Below are 12,514 nucleotides of genomic sequence, written 5' to 3' on the forward strand. Positions count from 1 at the left end.
TCCGCCTTCCCCGGCCGCCTCCGCCTTCCCTCGGGCTCCGCCTTCCCCCGGCCCCTCTCGCCTTCCCCGGCCCTCCGCCATTCCCCCGGCCCAGCCCCTCCTCCGCCTTCCCCCGGCCGCCTTGCCCCGCCTCGGTCCGCCTCGCCTTCCCCGGGCCCTCCTCCGCCTTCCCCGGCCTCTCCTCCGCCATCCCCTGGGCCCGCCTCCGCCTTCTCCCAGGCCCGCCTCCTCCTTCCTCGGCCCCTCCTCCGCCTTCCCCGGGCCCGCCTCCGCCTTCCCCGGCCTCTCCTCCGCCTTTCCCCGGCCCGCCTCCGCCTTCCCTCGGGTCCGCCTTCCCCCGGCCCCTCCTCGCCTTCCCCCGGCCTCCGCCATCCCCCGGCCCAGCCCCTCCTCCGCCTTCCCCCGGGTCCGCCTTGCCCCAGCCTCGGGTCCGCCTCAGCCTTGCCCCGGCCCCTCCTCCGCCTTTCCCCGGGCCCTTCCTGCCCGCCCCACCCCTCCCCGCCCCGCCCAGCAGCCCTTCAGGGCCGGGGGTCCTGCCCACGGCCTCCTCGCCCCTGTGCACCGTCGCCTCTTCTCCCTCCCGCCCGCCTTTCCAGGGGCTCCTGAGCGCCCTCCCTCCTTCCCCGCCTCCGCCGTTTCTCCCTGCCCCTCCGCTCCCTCCCGCCGCGTCTCCCCCGCCGTGGCGAGCACGGACGGTAGGAGCCCCCGTCCCTCGCCCTCTGCCCGGCCGGGCGGTGGCGTGTGGGGGTGCGTGTGCCCGGGCATGGCGGAGCGGGGCTGCGGCGCTCCGGGATTCCTCCCGCGGGCTGTGGGAGCGGGGATGGCCGGCTGCAGTTCTCGTCCCGCCGGCCGCCCCCGAGGTCCTGCGGGACCCCCGCTCAGTCCCATCCCCGGTAGAATCCCGGCCGGGGCTGCGGCCCCATTCAGCCCCTCCACCCTGGGCTCATCCCTTCCCTTCCTGCAGCGCTGGAGGAGCGTGTCATCAGCGAGGAGTACAAGATCTGGAAGAAAAACAGCCCCTTCTTGTACGACCTGGTGCTGACACACGCCCTGGAGTGGCCCAGCCTCACGGTGCAGTGGCTGCCTGAGCTCAGCAGGTGAGGGAGGCAAGGTGCCGGAGAGGCGCTCGCCTCCTTTCCTGTTAATCGTGTGTGCTGATTACCTTGAGGATAAAAACCGTGCGAGACGAGAGCAATTTGGGTTAGGCTTCTCTTTGTTATCTTGTAGCTCTTTCTTTTGCTTACAGTAAAAAGGTCACAAGTTGATATTTCACCGACGTCTAGATTAGCCTAGCAGAAAGTGTTGTGAGGTGTGAACACAGAAATTTTTCTCAGTTCATTTCTAAATAAAAAATCTAGTGCTCATCTATAGTTAATTCTGATCGAGAAATCTATCTACTAAATTAGCTCATTCATAAAGAATGATTTTCCTGGTGTGCACTGCATATATTGTTCCATCCAAGCTATAGTATCTATAGTGTAGTATAAACTTGATATCTTTTAAGCCTGGACTTCAGAGAATATTCTAAAACTGGTTCTTTGCATCCTGGTTTTGTCTCTAGTTCATTGTTGAATTAACATGTTTAAATTTCCCATTCTTCCACATCCCCCTGAAAAAAAACCCTGTGGGTTCAGTTTAATTTCTTAAAGAATTATGAAGATGGGGATAGATTCTGTTCATGTGCCAACTACTACAGAACTTAAGTTGTTACAGTAACAACTCAGGGCTCCACTGAGGTAGTGGACAAGGACTGGTGTAATGTGGATTTTAGGTAGATTTTAAAATACCCTGTGTGTAAGCTTCATGCAGCTATCAGAGGTTACATATGGGATGTTTTACATGTTGGTTAGGTGATCACTTCATTTGGGGTGCCAGAATGTTTGGGGTTGCTATTGAGAGATGTGAGCTAATCATGGCATGGAGAAAATGCAGTGGGCATTTGAGGGTGTGGAGCTCTTATGAGGAACACTTCTGCTTGCCTCATATTTTGCAGATTGACTTAATATTCAGTTTAAAACCTGGTATTTCCAATTATCCAGTGTCAAAATATGTAAGCCATTTAAGGCAAGGACTGCCTCTTTGTATGGCATCTGACATGATGGAACAGCTGTTCCTGATGCAAGTAAGTGCATGTGCATTGTGTTTCTTGTTTGGCTTTGTATTTTTTTCCCCCCTCTACATTTGGAAGTGTACCTGTGGTAGTTTATGATTGCCCAAACGATTCTGGATTGCTTGGATTCAGGAAATATAATTAGTTTGTTGCATTCAAAAATGCAGAGGTTGCTTGGTTTTTACTGCTCACATTTGTCCTTTCAGAGATGAATGGCACCATCCATCCAGCTGTTCACTTTTAACTAAATGTTGCATTCAACCACCAGAAGAGAAATTTGATTCTACTTCAGATAACTGGTAAAAGCTCCTAAGAGAAGTAACTAAAATAGGTTGCCATTTGTCTCCTCAGGATTTATGTTTTATGGAAAGGAGTATTGATTGTTTCCTAAATCAATACTGTGAGACTCTAGGGAAATTAGACCAAAGTAGGTACCGGTGTCTCCTTTAACTGCTGTGCAAACTGTAACTGCCCCTTTCAAGCCCCAGTGGCAATGTTTACTGCCTTGTACTGTCACTTGAGCCTTGCTGGTTGTCTTTGGTTTGCCATGGCAGAGTCCAGTTTGCTTTATTATACAGGCTTTGCACCAAAGGGGAGGATCTCTTAGGGAGTGTCTCTTTTCTGGCTCCCTGAAGAGGTTTGCACCTTCAGGGTTATTGATGCAAGCTACGGAACTTCTGGAACTGAGCACATAATTTTATTCCAACATTTATTATTCTAAACAGGCCAGAAGGAAAGGATTATGCTCTGCACTGGCTGCTTTTGGGAACACACACGTCTGATGAACAGAATCATCTGGTTGTTGCCAGAGTCCAGATTCCCAACAATTATCAGTTTGATTCTTTGAAGTCTGGCAGTGAGAAAGGAGGTGGGTATGCAGCATTCTTAGGTTCTGTTTGAGCAGTATCATTACTGCTTTCAGTTGTTCTGATAATGATGTTCTAACTTTCTATTAAATACAAAAGTATTTATGACAGATACTTACCAGTCCACACTAATTCTTGACAACTAAAAAGAAGAAACTGTTTGTTTCAGAAGAGCTTATGTAACATTGATATGCAATCCCTACTGGAATGTCTATCAGTTGTGGTGAAAACTGAGAATAAAATAAAACCTCTATAAACACCTCAAATAAAAGCTAAAGCTCTGAAAGAGGATTCTAAATATCAGAAGTGTTAATGCTATTGTGTTACATGGTGTGAGTCTTTCCTAGTCTTTAGGTTTAATAAGGCGCTACCACTGTTTCTTGGAGTAGGGAAGATGCTCTGAAATCCTATTTCAGTAGTCTAAAATAATGGATGGAATAAACCAACATTTTTCTGACAACTATAGAACTTGGTGGCTTTGGATCTGTGACTGGCAAAGTTGAGATGGAGATTAAAATTAACCACGAGGGTGAAGTGAACCGTGCCCGTTACATGCCGCAGAATCTCAGCATCGTCGCGACAAAAACACCCTCTGCTGATGTGCTGGTGTTTGACTGCACTAAACATCCTTCAAAACCAGGTGGGTCAGGCTCCTTGGAGCTAAGCAAATGCCTTTTGTCACAGAGGGGTAAACTTGTGTTTAACTGGGACTGGGACAGACTTGCTGGGCTCTGGAACCCAAAGGGGAATGCTCATATCTTCAGTGACTTTAACTTCCTGGTGGTGCTCACTTTCATAAAAGAATCTTGGTAGAAACAGCACTCTCCGAAGAGGTGCGTATATGAAATATAATTATTACAACAGAAATTGGGTGATAATGATGCTTCTATGAATTGATGTGCAAGGACATGCTAAATGAAAGGAATTTTCTATCTTTCAGACCCAAGTGGAGAGTGTAATCCTGAACTTAGATTAAGAGGACACCAGAAGGAAGGCTATGGCTTATCATGGAACTCCAATTTGAGTGGACATCTTCTCAGTGCATCAGATGATCATGTAAAAACCCACAACTTTTCCCCTGTAAAAAGAGCCCAACTGCTTATGCTGTAGTAGAAAACTGGAGAAAATCTGTCCTAGAGCAGCTGTGTATTGTTATGTGGGGAGGCTCTCACATCTTCTAATTACATTTCTAAAGGCTGTCAGTTGGTTTTAGGCTGTCATCAACCACAAGTTCTTTTTAAGGTTCTTGATGTAAGAACAGAATGTTTTTATAGTTGTCTACTGGAAAAAATGCTTTAAACTGGATTAGGTCAAGACCATAAATTAGTAAGATTCTCAAAGATCAATAACTAATAGCTTATAAATTTCTTTGTGAACTTTAAAAGTGTAAATTGCTTTTGTGACCTTCTAAATAATCCTTGGCCCTTGCACTTGCAGGAGGCTGATTGATAACTTAGCTCTCATTTATGGCATAATAAGTGTTCTTTTCCAAAAGCAAAGAACTGCTTCAGGAGTGTTGTCTCTTTATATGTAGAGAGTGATTGATTATTTATTTGAAAGATGATACAATCAGAGTCTGCATTTCAATAGAATGTGTCTTATTTACAGACAGTGTGTTTATGGGATGTAAATGCTGGACCCAAAGAGGACAAGATTGTTGATGCCAGAGCCATCTTCACTGGGCACTCTGCAGTAGTGGAAGATGTGGCATGGCACCTGCTCCGTGAGTCTCTCTTTGGATCTGTGGCAGATGATCAGAAGCTTATGATGTAAGTGAGGACATTTTTAGGTAGGGTCTGCTGTGTCCTGCTGATGCCTTTTTTCAACAAACAAAACACACTTTTGGGATGGCATTAGTATGGCAGGTAATATAAAAGTGGATCTTTATTGGAGGACTTCAGGGCAGTTATGGAAGAATGTCCACAAAAGCCCACCCCCCATGAGGATGCATATTGTTTTATAAGTTTTTCAATTATGGTCATTTATTAAAAAAACACCAATTAGGAGGACAAGTGCTGGTGCAATTACCCCCAGGTCAAGTTCCTTTTCTGGAGCACCCCCCTTGGTACTGGCTGTACTTTGTTTATGAAAATGTGTCTCCACGAGCTGTTTTCAACCTTGGTAGCCAGGGAAAACCAAGATAGGATAGGGGCCCTTGGAATATGTTTTGTCTTTCTGCCTAGGGAAAGGGCATGGAAAACTTCTAGGCAAACTAACCACTAATAGGCTAATACTAACCACTAATACAATAGGCTACAAATGTATGTGTAAAGAATACAGAGAATATATAAAAGAAAAAAAGGTAAAACCAAAACAGCATCACTGCCACTGGACCTAGTCTACAGCACTTGGATAAAAAAAAGGTCTGAATTTTGGGGTGATTTAATGTAGTTCTTTATGGCAATCAGCTACAGTGATGGTGCAGATTCACTGAAATGAATCATTTAGTGTGTTCACATCACTTGAAAAGAAGATGTAACTAATATGTATGTCAGCTTCATGGTGCAAAGCTGTTCATGTACAAAAGACGCAAAATACGGTAGATTTTGGCATGAATGCTGTAGCTTCAGAGTTGAGTTTAGTAATAAAAGCTGTAGTGAAAAAGAACTTCCTATAAAAACTGAAGTTTGTTTGCTTTTCCTCTTTCCTTCCTTCCCCAAACTCTTCACTGCCACAGCTGGGACACAAGATCTAATGCCACGTCCAAGCTGAGTCACTCAGTAGATGCTCACACAGCCGAGGTCAACCGCCTGTCCTTCAATCCCTACAGCGAGTTCATTCTGGCAACTGGCTCTGCTGACAAGGTTTCCACTTGTGTGTACTTTCCATTCCTGAGCAGTGCAGATGAAAGCCTTTATAGTAAAACCAATTTCTTGTTGCTTGTGTCTCCCAGACGGTGGCTCTGTGGGATCTTCGAAACTTAAAGCTGAAACTCCATTCTTTTGAGTCTCATAAGGATGAGATTTTTCAGGCGGGCAAACTACTTACAATCTATAGGAAAAACCCAAGAGGAGTAGTGACTTGGACAAGAACATGTAGATTTGTGTTCTTGCAACACAAATAAATTTGTTTAATCAAAATTCACTATGTTGAGTTTGACAATTACAAACAGCACCATGCAGTTTATTTCTGCCCTTCCCCACTTTACTTTGAAGCAAATAGTCAACAACTTAATGCTAAAAAGATACTGGGTGTCACAAGTACCTTAAATAAAAGTAGAAGGTTTCTCTAAAATAATGTGCTGTGGAGAGGATTTGCATCCAAACCTAATTTTGTGAACTTTGCCTTTTTAATTAAGTGCAAGTAACAGGGATTTTTAGACAGATTTCATGAAATATTGTAAATCTGTAATACTAAAATATGTTGTCTGTTTAGTATGAGAAATCTTAAAGACTAAAGCAGTTTGTTTGAGCTGGTGAATATCCTCTGTGGTGGAAGAAACTGATTTACAGAGTATAGTTAAAAATTAGAGGCCAGGGTGCTGGTTATTCAGGATATGCTTTGGAAATCAGTAACTGCTCTCTGAAGTTGTTTCCTTTCAATAGGTTTACTGGTCTCCTCAGAATGAAACCATTCTTGCTTCAAGTGGTACCGATCGTCGCCTGAACGTGTGGGATCTGAGGTGAGGAACAATTCCTGTCTCTTAGTGTATGTGAACAGATGGTTAAAAAAAGGCTGCAGGCCTGCATTATTTGGCAGGTTTCATTTGTGCTGGTCTCCAGCTTTCCTTGCCTACCTCAGGTCTGGTCTTCTGAGTATAAATAGAAACAGCACAGTACATCTAAAGTTACTTCTCCATCAGGGTTTCTTGCTAATAACATTGTTTGCTGTTGTCCACTTGTTGCCTAGATTCAAAAGACAAAACTTGCAACAGTGTTAAAGTGGTAGGATAAAAAGCAGTTCTTTAATGAAAGCTTTGAGGTGCACAAATATGGCCATAAGTGTATGTGTGAAAAAAGAATTTTCTGCAATTTTTAAAATGTTAATTAATTATTTATCTAGCGGGTACATCCAGTAGGAGATCAATTAGCCCAGTACAACACCCTTGGGTCTGCCCCTTTGGTGTTTGTCCAGGGGTTTCTTTGCCCTGTTTCTTGTTATGTCTCTCAACGTCTGATGGAAAACAAGAAGTCCTTGTCAGAAATTCTGTTCTTAAGAATAAGACTAAACAGAATTTCAGGGATGTGTTAGAAAGGTTTAACTAATCATTCTAAAATATGAGTGAGGGCAGGAAAAAGTACTAGAAATCATACAACTCTATATTAAAAGTCTACAAAGTTACAAATATGAAAAAGGCTAAAAATCTTTGGGCATCACATCAGTAAGTGATTTTTGCCTCTGTGCTTCACAAGTTAAGATTCCATTTCAGTAATGACAGTGCCAGACAGTTGATGTTTTATACCTGGTGTTTATAGATATTTTACAGTGAGAAACACAAATTGGAAATATGGGAATCAAAGGCCAGGAACTGTTCAGTTAAGCTGACAGAGAATGCAACTGTCATTTTAATAAAAAGTGTAAACTACTTTCTTGCAGTAAAATTGGAGAAGAGCAGTCAGCAGAGGATGCAGAAGATGGGCCTCCTGAGCTGCTGGTACCCTTCTGTTCAGGTTTCAGTGTGTTGACATGCTGTGTGGCAGTGGGATGTCACAGTCTTGTCACTGTGCTGCTAAAACTGCAGCTGTTCATAAATCTTTTCACCTCCCTGGTTTCCAGTCCAGTGCTTCAATTTGCTGTAGGCTTCCTCTCTTCAGTTCTGAAGGTTTCCCCATGTCTTGTGTGACTCTGTAAGTGCTCTTAGAGATAATCAGAATGAAATATGGCTGGATTTCACAGCCCAGCCCTGTGTGAAGAGAGACCATTTTGAGGATGTCAGTTGTTGCTGTCATAGTAGGAACTGTTATCTCAAATGCTGTCCCAGCAACTGCATCTGTGGCCATGAGCAGCAAATGGAAGCACTTGAACACCTTCCTTATGTCTGTTGTGAATCTCTAGCAGCAGGGTTTTCTTTGGCTAGTCGTTAGCACGATGAATTTAACTTAAGAATCCTGGGTTTAAACAGATTTATCTAAAGTTGAAATGGCTTACTGAAGCTTGTGGGGTTTTTTTAACAGTTTATTCATGGAGGACACACTGCCAAAATTTCAGACTTCAGTTGGAATCCTAATGAGCCTTGGGTAATCTGTTCTGTATCAGAGGACAACATAATGCAGATATGGCAGATGGTGAGTGTCACAACAGCTCTTGAGTTACTCTAAAGCTTGTTATACAAACAAAACTGAAAAGGCTTGTTCTTCTTGGGGCAGCCTGTGCCTTCAAGGACTGAAAGTTGTCTGTGCCATATACTTCTTGATCTAATCAAAAAGTGTAAGATTTTAAAAAGAAAACCAAGACTAAAACAACTTGAATAAAAGCAACTGCTACTTAATTCTTGATTCCAAGTTCTAGGTACTAATTAACATTAAGATTTATTCTTAACAAAGCAGCTGCAAACTTATATCCAGTATTAGCCAAGACTTACTCTTGCCCAACTCCCTCCCCCTTATGTTGCCTCTAAAGCAGGATGCCTTTTAAATCCCCAGTTATTTCATATTACTTTACATCACAGGAAATTGATCTGCTACCTTAGAAATGTGGAATAAAGTAATTTGGGAATAAATTGAGTTTAAAAACTCTTAACAGACTAAAACGTGTGCCACCGGTGAGGCTTCCTTTTTTAGTACTTGCTCTTGTTTTGTGTGTTTAGACTGTGGTTGAGATAATTCCAAATAAAATGTTCATGATAGGGCTAGTGGTTAAGTGGCTAGTGCTTTTGCTGTTGAGATGGAGCAGTGTAAGAAGGCAGCTGCCAAAATGTAGCCATTGTGTACACATTTCTAAATTTGGCAGCCCTTTAAGAAGGGGCAGGGAGAAAATCCCTGCAAGAAGGGGATAATGGCTGTGCCACCTTGGTGTTATTGAGGGTTTTTTCTGTATGAAGTGTAGAAGATTGTTTTAAAACAATTGTGTGTATCATTTGTAATGTTTTGTGTCTTCAGGCAGAAAACATTTACAGTGATGAAGAACCAGATATAACAGCAGCTGAACTGGAAGCTCAAGGAATGTAACTTTTCTTCTTTAAGGAACTAGAGGGAATGACATAGTAATGTAATTTGAGTACTGTATATGTAAAATAAAGTCCTGGAAAAAACACAGACAACCAAATACCAAACCAAAGAACCCCACAATCACTGGGCAGAAGCCTTGCATCAAAACAGGAATACTCCTAATTGGATTAAGCAAAAAGCTTGTATAATCAAATTGTCATGGGATACTCTTGGTTCTGTGGGCACTTTGAGCTGTTGTATACTGTACAGCAGTTAGCTTTAGAGAAACTAACAATGACTTAATACCTATGTCTATATTTTTAAATAAACTTTGTGTGTTCTGTAAATAAAATGGTGAAATCCTCACTTTTCACACATAGAAACTGTATAAAAAACGCCTTTTCTATTAATATGTAAAAAGAGCTTTTCACTTCCCCACACCACTTTTGGATTGGTTTTGCATAAATGAAATCTATTAAAAAAAGTGTTTGGTGTATTGAATGTCCACTGGCATAAGTTGAATGTTGATGCTGATATTGAATGCTTTCTTGCATTCAATAATAAAATAGAATTTAATTGCTGCCTGGTGACAAAGTTACATATTTTTTAGTTTATAACTTAGCCCAGTTAAAAATCTGGGATGATTTGAGTTGTTTTTATGCAAAAAACCATTGGAATACAGAACTTGACTTCTTCACAAAGGGCATGGATTTAGGAGGAGGTTTAGGGAATTCATGGGGAGAAGCAGTAGATCTCCTGTCCCGTTCAAGTACAAATCTTGAGCGGAGTTAAGTAACTTCTTTGTGTATGGGTGATTAGTGTTTGGATTTTGCTTGTTTGTGTTAGTGTGTAGTGGGGCTTTTTTGGGTGGTGATAAAAGCACTGTCCTTTATTCTTAGACTGCCAAGGTGCCAGTGCCCTCCCAGTGAATTGGTGTCACAATGTCTGGTTGGAGCCTTCCTGTTGCATTTTTTACTTAAGTGAGGCAATTGAGTAGTTGTCTAAAATACATCAGTGTCTGAACAAATAATAGACAAACACACAGTTTGCTTCTGGATTGACTGAAAAGCTCAAGAATTTGCCTATATAGAAGCAAAATGTCTTCATATTTATCATAGATCTACACATAGGTGATGGGTTACGTTGGGAGCTGTCGGAGAAGTGTAAATGAATTTCATAGCTCTTAGCTACTTAAGACCTTACTTAAATTAATTGCTGGCTATCCTGATCTTTCTGCTCAAGCTGAAGATGACAGTGGTGACTGATACTGACAGGGTGATACTTTGCTCTCCTCTCCACTGGAGCTGTAAGGAGTCAGCAGACAACTGGGCTCAAGCTGTTTATCTGAAGCTGCCCGTGCTGGCCTGGCAGGGCTGGGCTGCTGGGGACTGTGTTTGGTTTTATGGCTGGAATACTGCAAAGGCAGCTGTGCTTTGATGCTTGCTGGGCAGTGCTTGCACACTGGGGGTAGGGGCATGGGCTGGGGAGGAGACACAGCTGGGACAGCTGACCCCAATGGCCAAAGGGATATTCCTTACTTTAGGCTAAGCTCAGCAATAAAATGGGTGAGGAAGGTGAAGAGGGCCTTTCCTGGTGGCCATTGCTGGGATGGTGGCAGGGTAGTGACCTGTGTCAGGGACAGGGTAAGTGATTTTATTCTCCCTCACCCACTTCTGGAACTGCTCCAGCTGTACCCAGGAGCTTTTCTTCCTGTTCTCTCCCCCACCCTGCTGGGGAAGTGCAAGTGACAGCACATGATAAGCATTTAACACTGCATTCAGAGGTGGTTTATGGTCAGGCCCTACATTCTTTTGGGCAATCATTCTGACACACACAGCTCTTGAAAAGCAGGAAATGAAGATGTCAATGGGCCAGCTTTCTGAAAAAACAGAAATACTTCCCTGAGAGCATGATGGTGGCTCCTCTTGGTACAGAACAGAAATACTTCCCTGAGAGCATGATGGTGGCTCCTCCTGGTACAGACAGAGCAGTGCTCTGTGACATGACCCCTCCCTGCTGCAGGTCCTCCTCAGTGCTCACTTCAAGGAGACCTCCTGGCTGCTTGGCACCAACACGTAGAGCACAGCTCATCCATAGAATTGGTGATTCCAGCTTTGTGTGTTCAACCAGCACTGTGGCAGAGTGGTCTTTTATTGCTAATTAAGCCAAGGACCACTACTGTTGTGCATCACACATTTTTCCTCCCACTCTTCCCTAAGAATGGGATGGTTTGCATCACCAACTCCTCTGAAGATAAACTTGACAGAAGAATTTGTGAGGATCTGCAAGGCATTAAGTGTAACTGAAGCTGAAATATTTTGGAAGACTGATATCTATACAACAACAAACCCGAGAGTGTGTGTACATTCCTACATTTTGCTTCAGTGTGGCAAAAAGTAAGTTTGAGGTTTTCCTTTACTGTCTAGGAAGAACAGTATTTGCTTTTATTGTAAAATGCCAGACCCTTGAGAGCCTTAACAGGTAATTTTTGCTATGTAGCCACACAGTTTATGCCGTTATCCATAGTATACTTTATTGTCTTCCATGTGTATGTGATGCCTCTTCAGCACTGAAACAGCTGAAGAAAGCCATGCAAACTCTCTACAGGAAACAAGTATTTAAGTCAAACACCCAGTGTTTGACCTGCTGCTTTATGGCCACTGAGATGGTTGGTGGGGTAGAGTCCTCATAATTCTTTCAACATCAACTTTTGTCTTGTGAATTTCAAACCCAAAGCTTTCCCCAGTTTAAGCAGAATCAAACATGGATAACAGAATGTTTTGAGAGTTCAACTATTCTTCCCCTTTAAAAGGCAATGGATAAAACATCAACAGTGCATAAAATCCATATTTTGGAGAAAAGGGTTAGGAAAAGAGTCAGTAACCACCCAGCAGGAAACAGCAGATTCACAAAGCCAGCAAAAGCTTTGATGAAAAGGATTTATAAAACAGGCAGCATGACCAAGATCAAATGCTTTTATATGAATACAGGCATAAAGGGTAGAAACCAACCAAACAACTCCAACAGATTACATGAATTAAACAGCAGTATCATCATGGACTTGGCAGAACTGAGGTAGTTATTTTAATGCTTAACACCAGGACATAAATCGGGTAGAGGTGATACTGAACTACATCAATATGGACTATTTGTCACATGGCTGTATTCAGATACATTTTAAAAATGAGTGACTTAAATTCATTTTCTCAGCTTGAAATATCAGGAGATATAACAGAGTATTTAAATTTACAAAGGCTCTAAGAGGTTATTTTCTTGAAGAAGAGCAGTGTCCTTGGCATAGTCTGGAATTACACAAAGGCCTGCTTCAAGTGTCCCAGTCCATGAGACAAGTACAGCCCAGATCCCTGTTTGAACAAGAAATCCAAAACAACATGCAGCCCCAAAGCTAAACATAACAGTTCTAAAGGAAATTAAAATAAAGTCTTCAGGCA

General features: G+C 42.9%; 1 protein-coding gene across 1 annotated transcript; it reads left to right on the forward strand.

Annotated features, from left to right (window-relative positions):
- Positions 1-315: 315 nt before the first annotated feature.
- RBBP7 (RB binding protein 7, chromatin remodeling factor) lies at positions 316-9,563 on the forward strand. Its single transcript, XM_064707963.1, has 12 exons — positions 316-695; positions 965-1,097; positions 2,317-2,409; positions 2,836-2,978; positions 3,443-3,616; positions 3,917-4,032; positions 4,585-4,745; positions 5,654-5,780; positions 6,522-6,598; positions 7,513-7,570; positions 8,091-8,201; positions 9,015-9,563. The coding sequence occupies exons 5-12, from the start codon at positions 3,481-3,483 to the stop codon at positions 9,081-9,083; spliced, it is 855 nt and encodes a 284-aa protein (XP_064564033.1). The 5' UTR covers positions 316-695; positions 965-1,097; positions 2,317-2,409; positions 2,836-2,978; positions 3,443-3,480; the 3' UTR covers positions 9,084-9,563.
- The last annotated feature ends 2,951 nt before the right edge of the window (positions 9,564-12,514 follow it).

Source organism: Zonotrichia leucophrys, chromosome 1, assembly GCF_028769735.1.
Source record: "Zonotrichia leucophrys gambelii isolate GWCS_2022_RI chromosome 1, RI_Zleu_2.0, whole genome shotgun sequence".
In the NCBI taxonomy this organism is placed as follows: Eukaryota; Metazoa; Chordata; class Aves; order Passeriformes; family Passerellidae; genus Zonotrichia; species Zonotrichia leucophrys.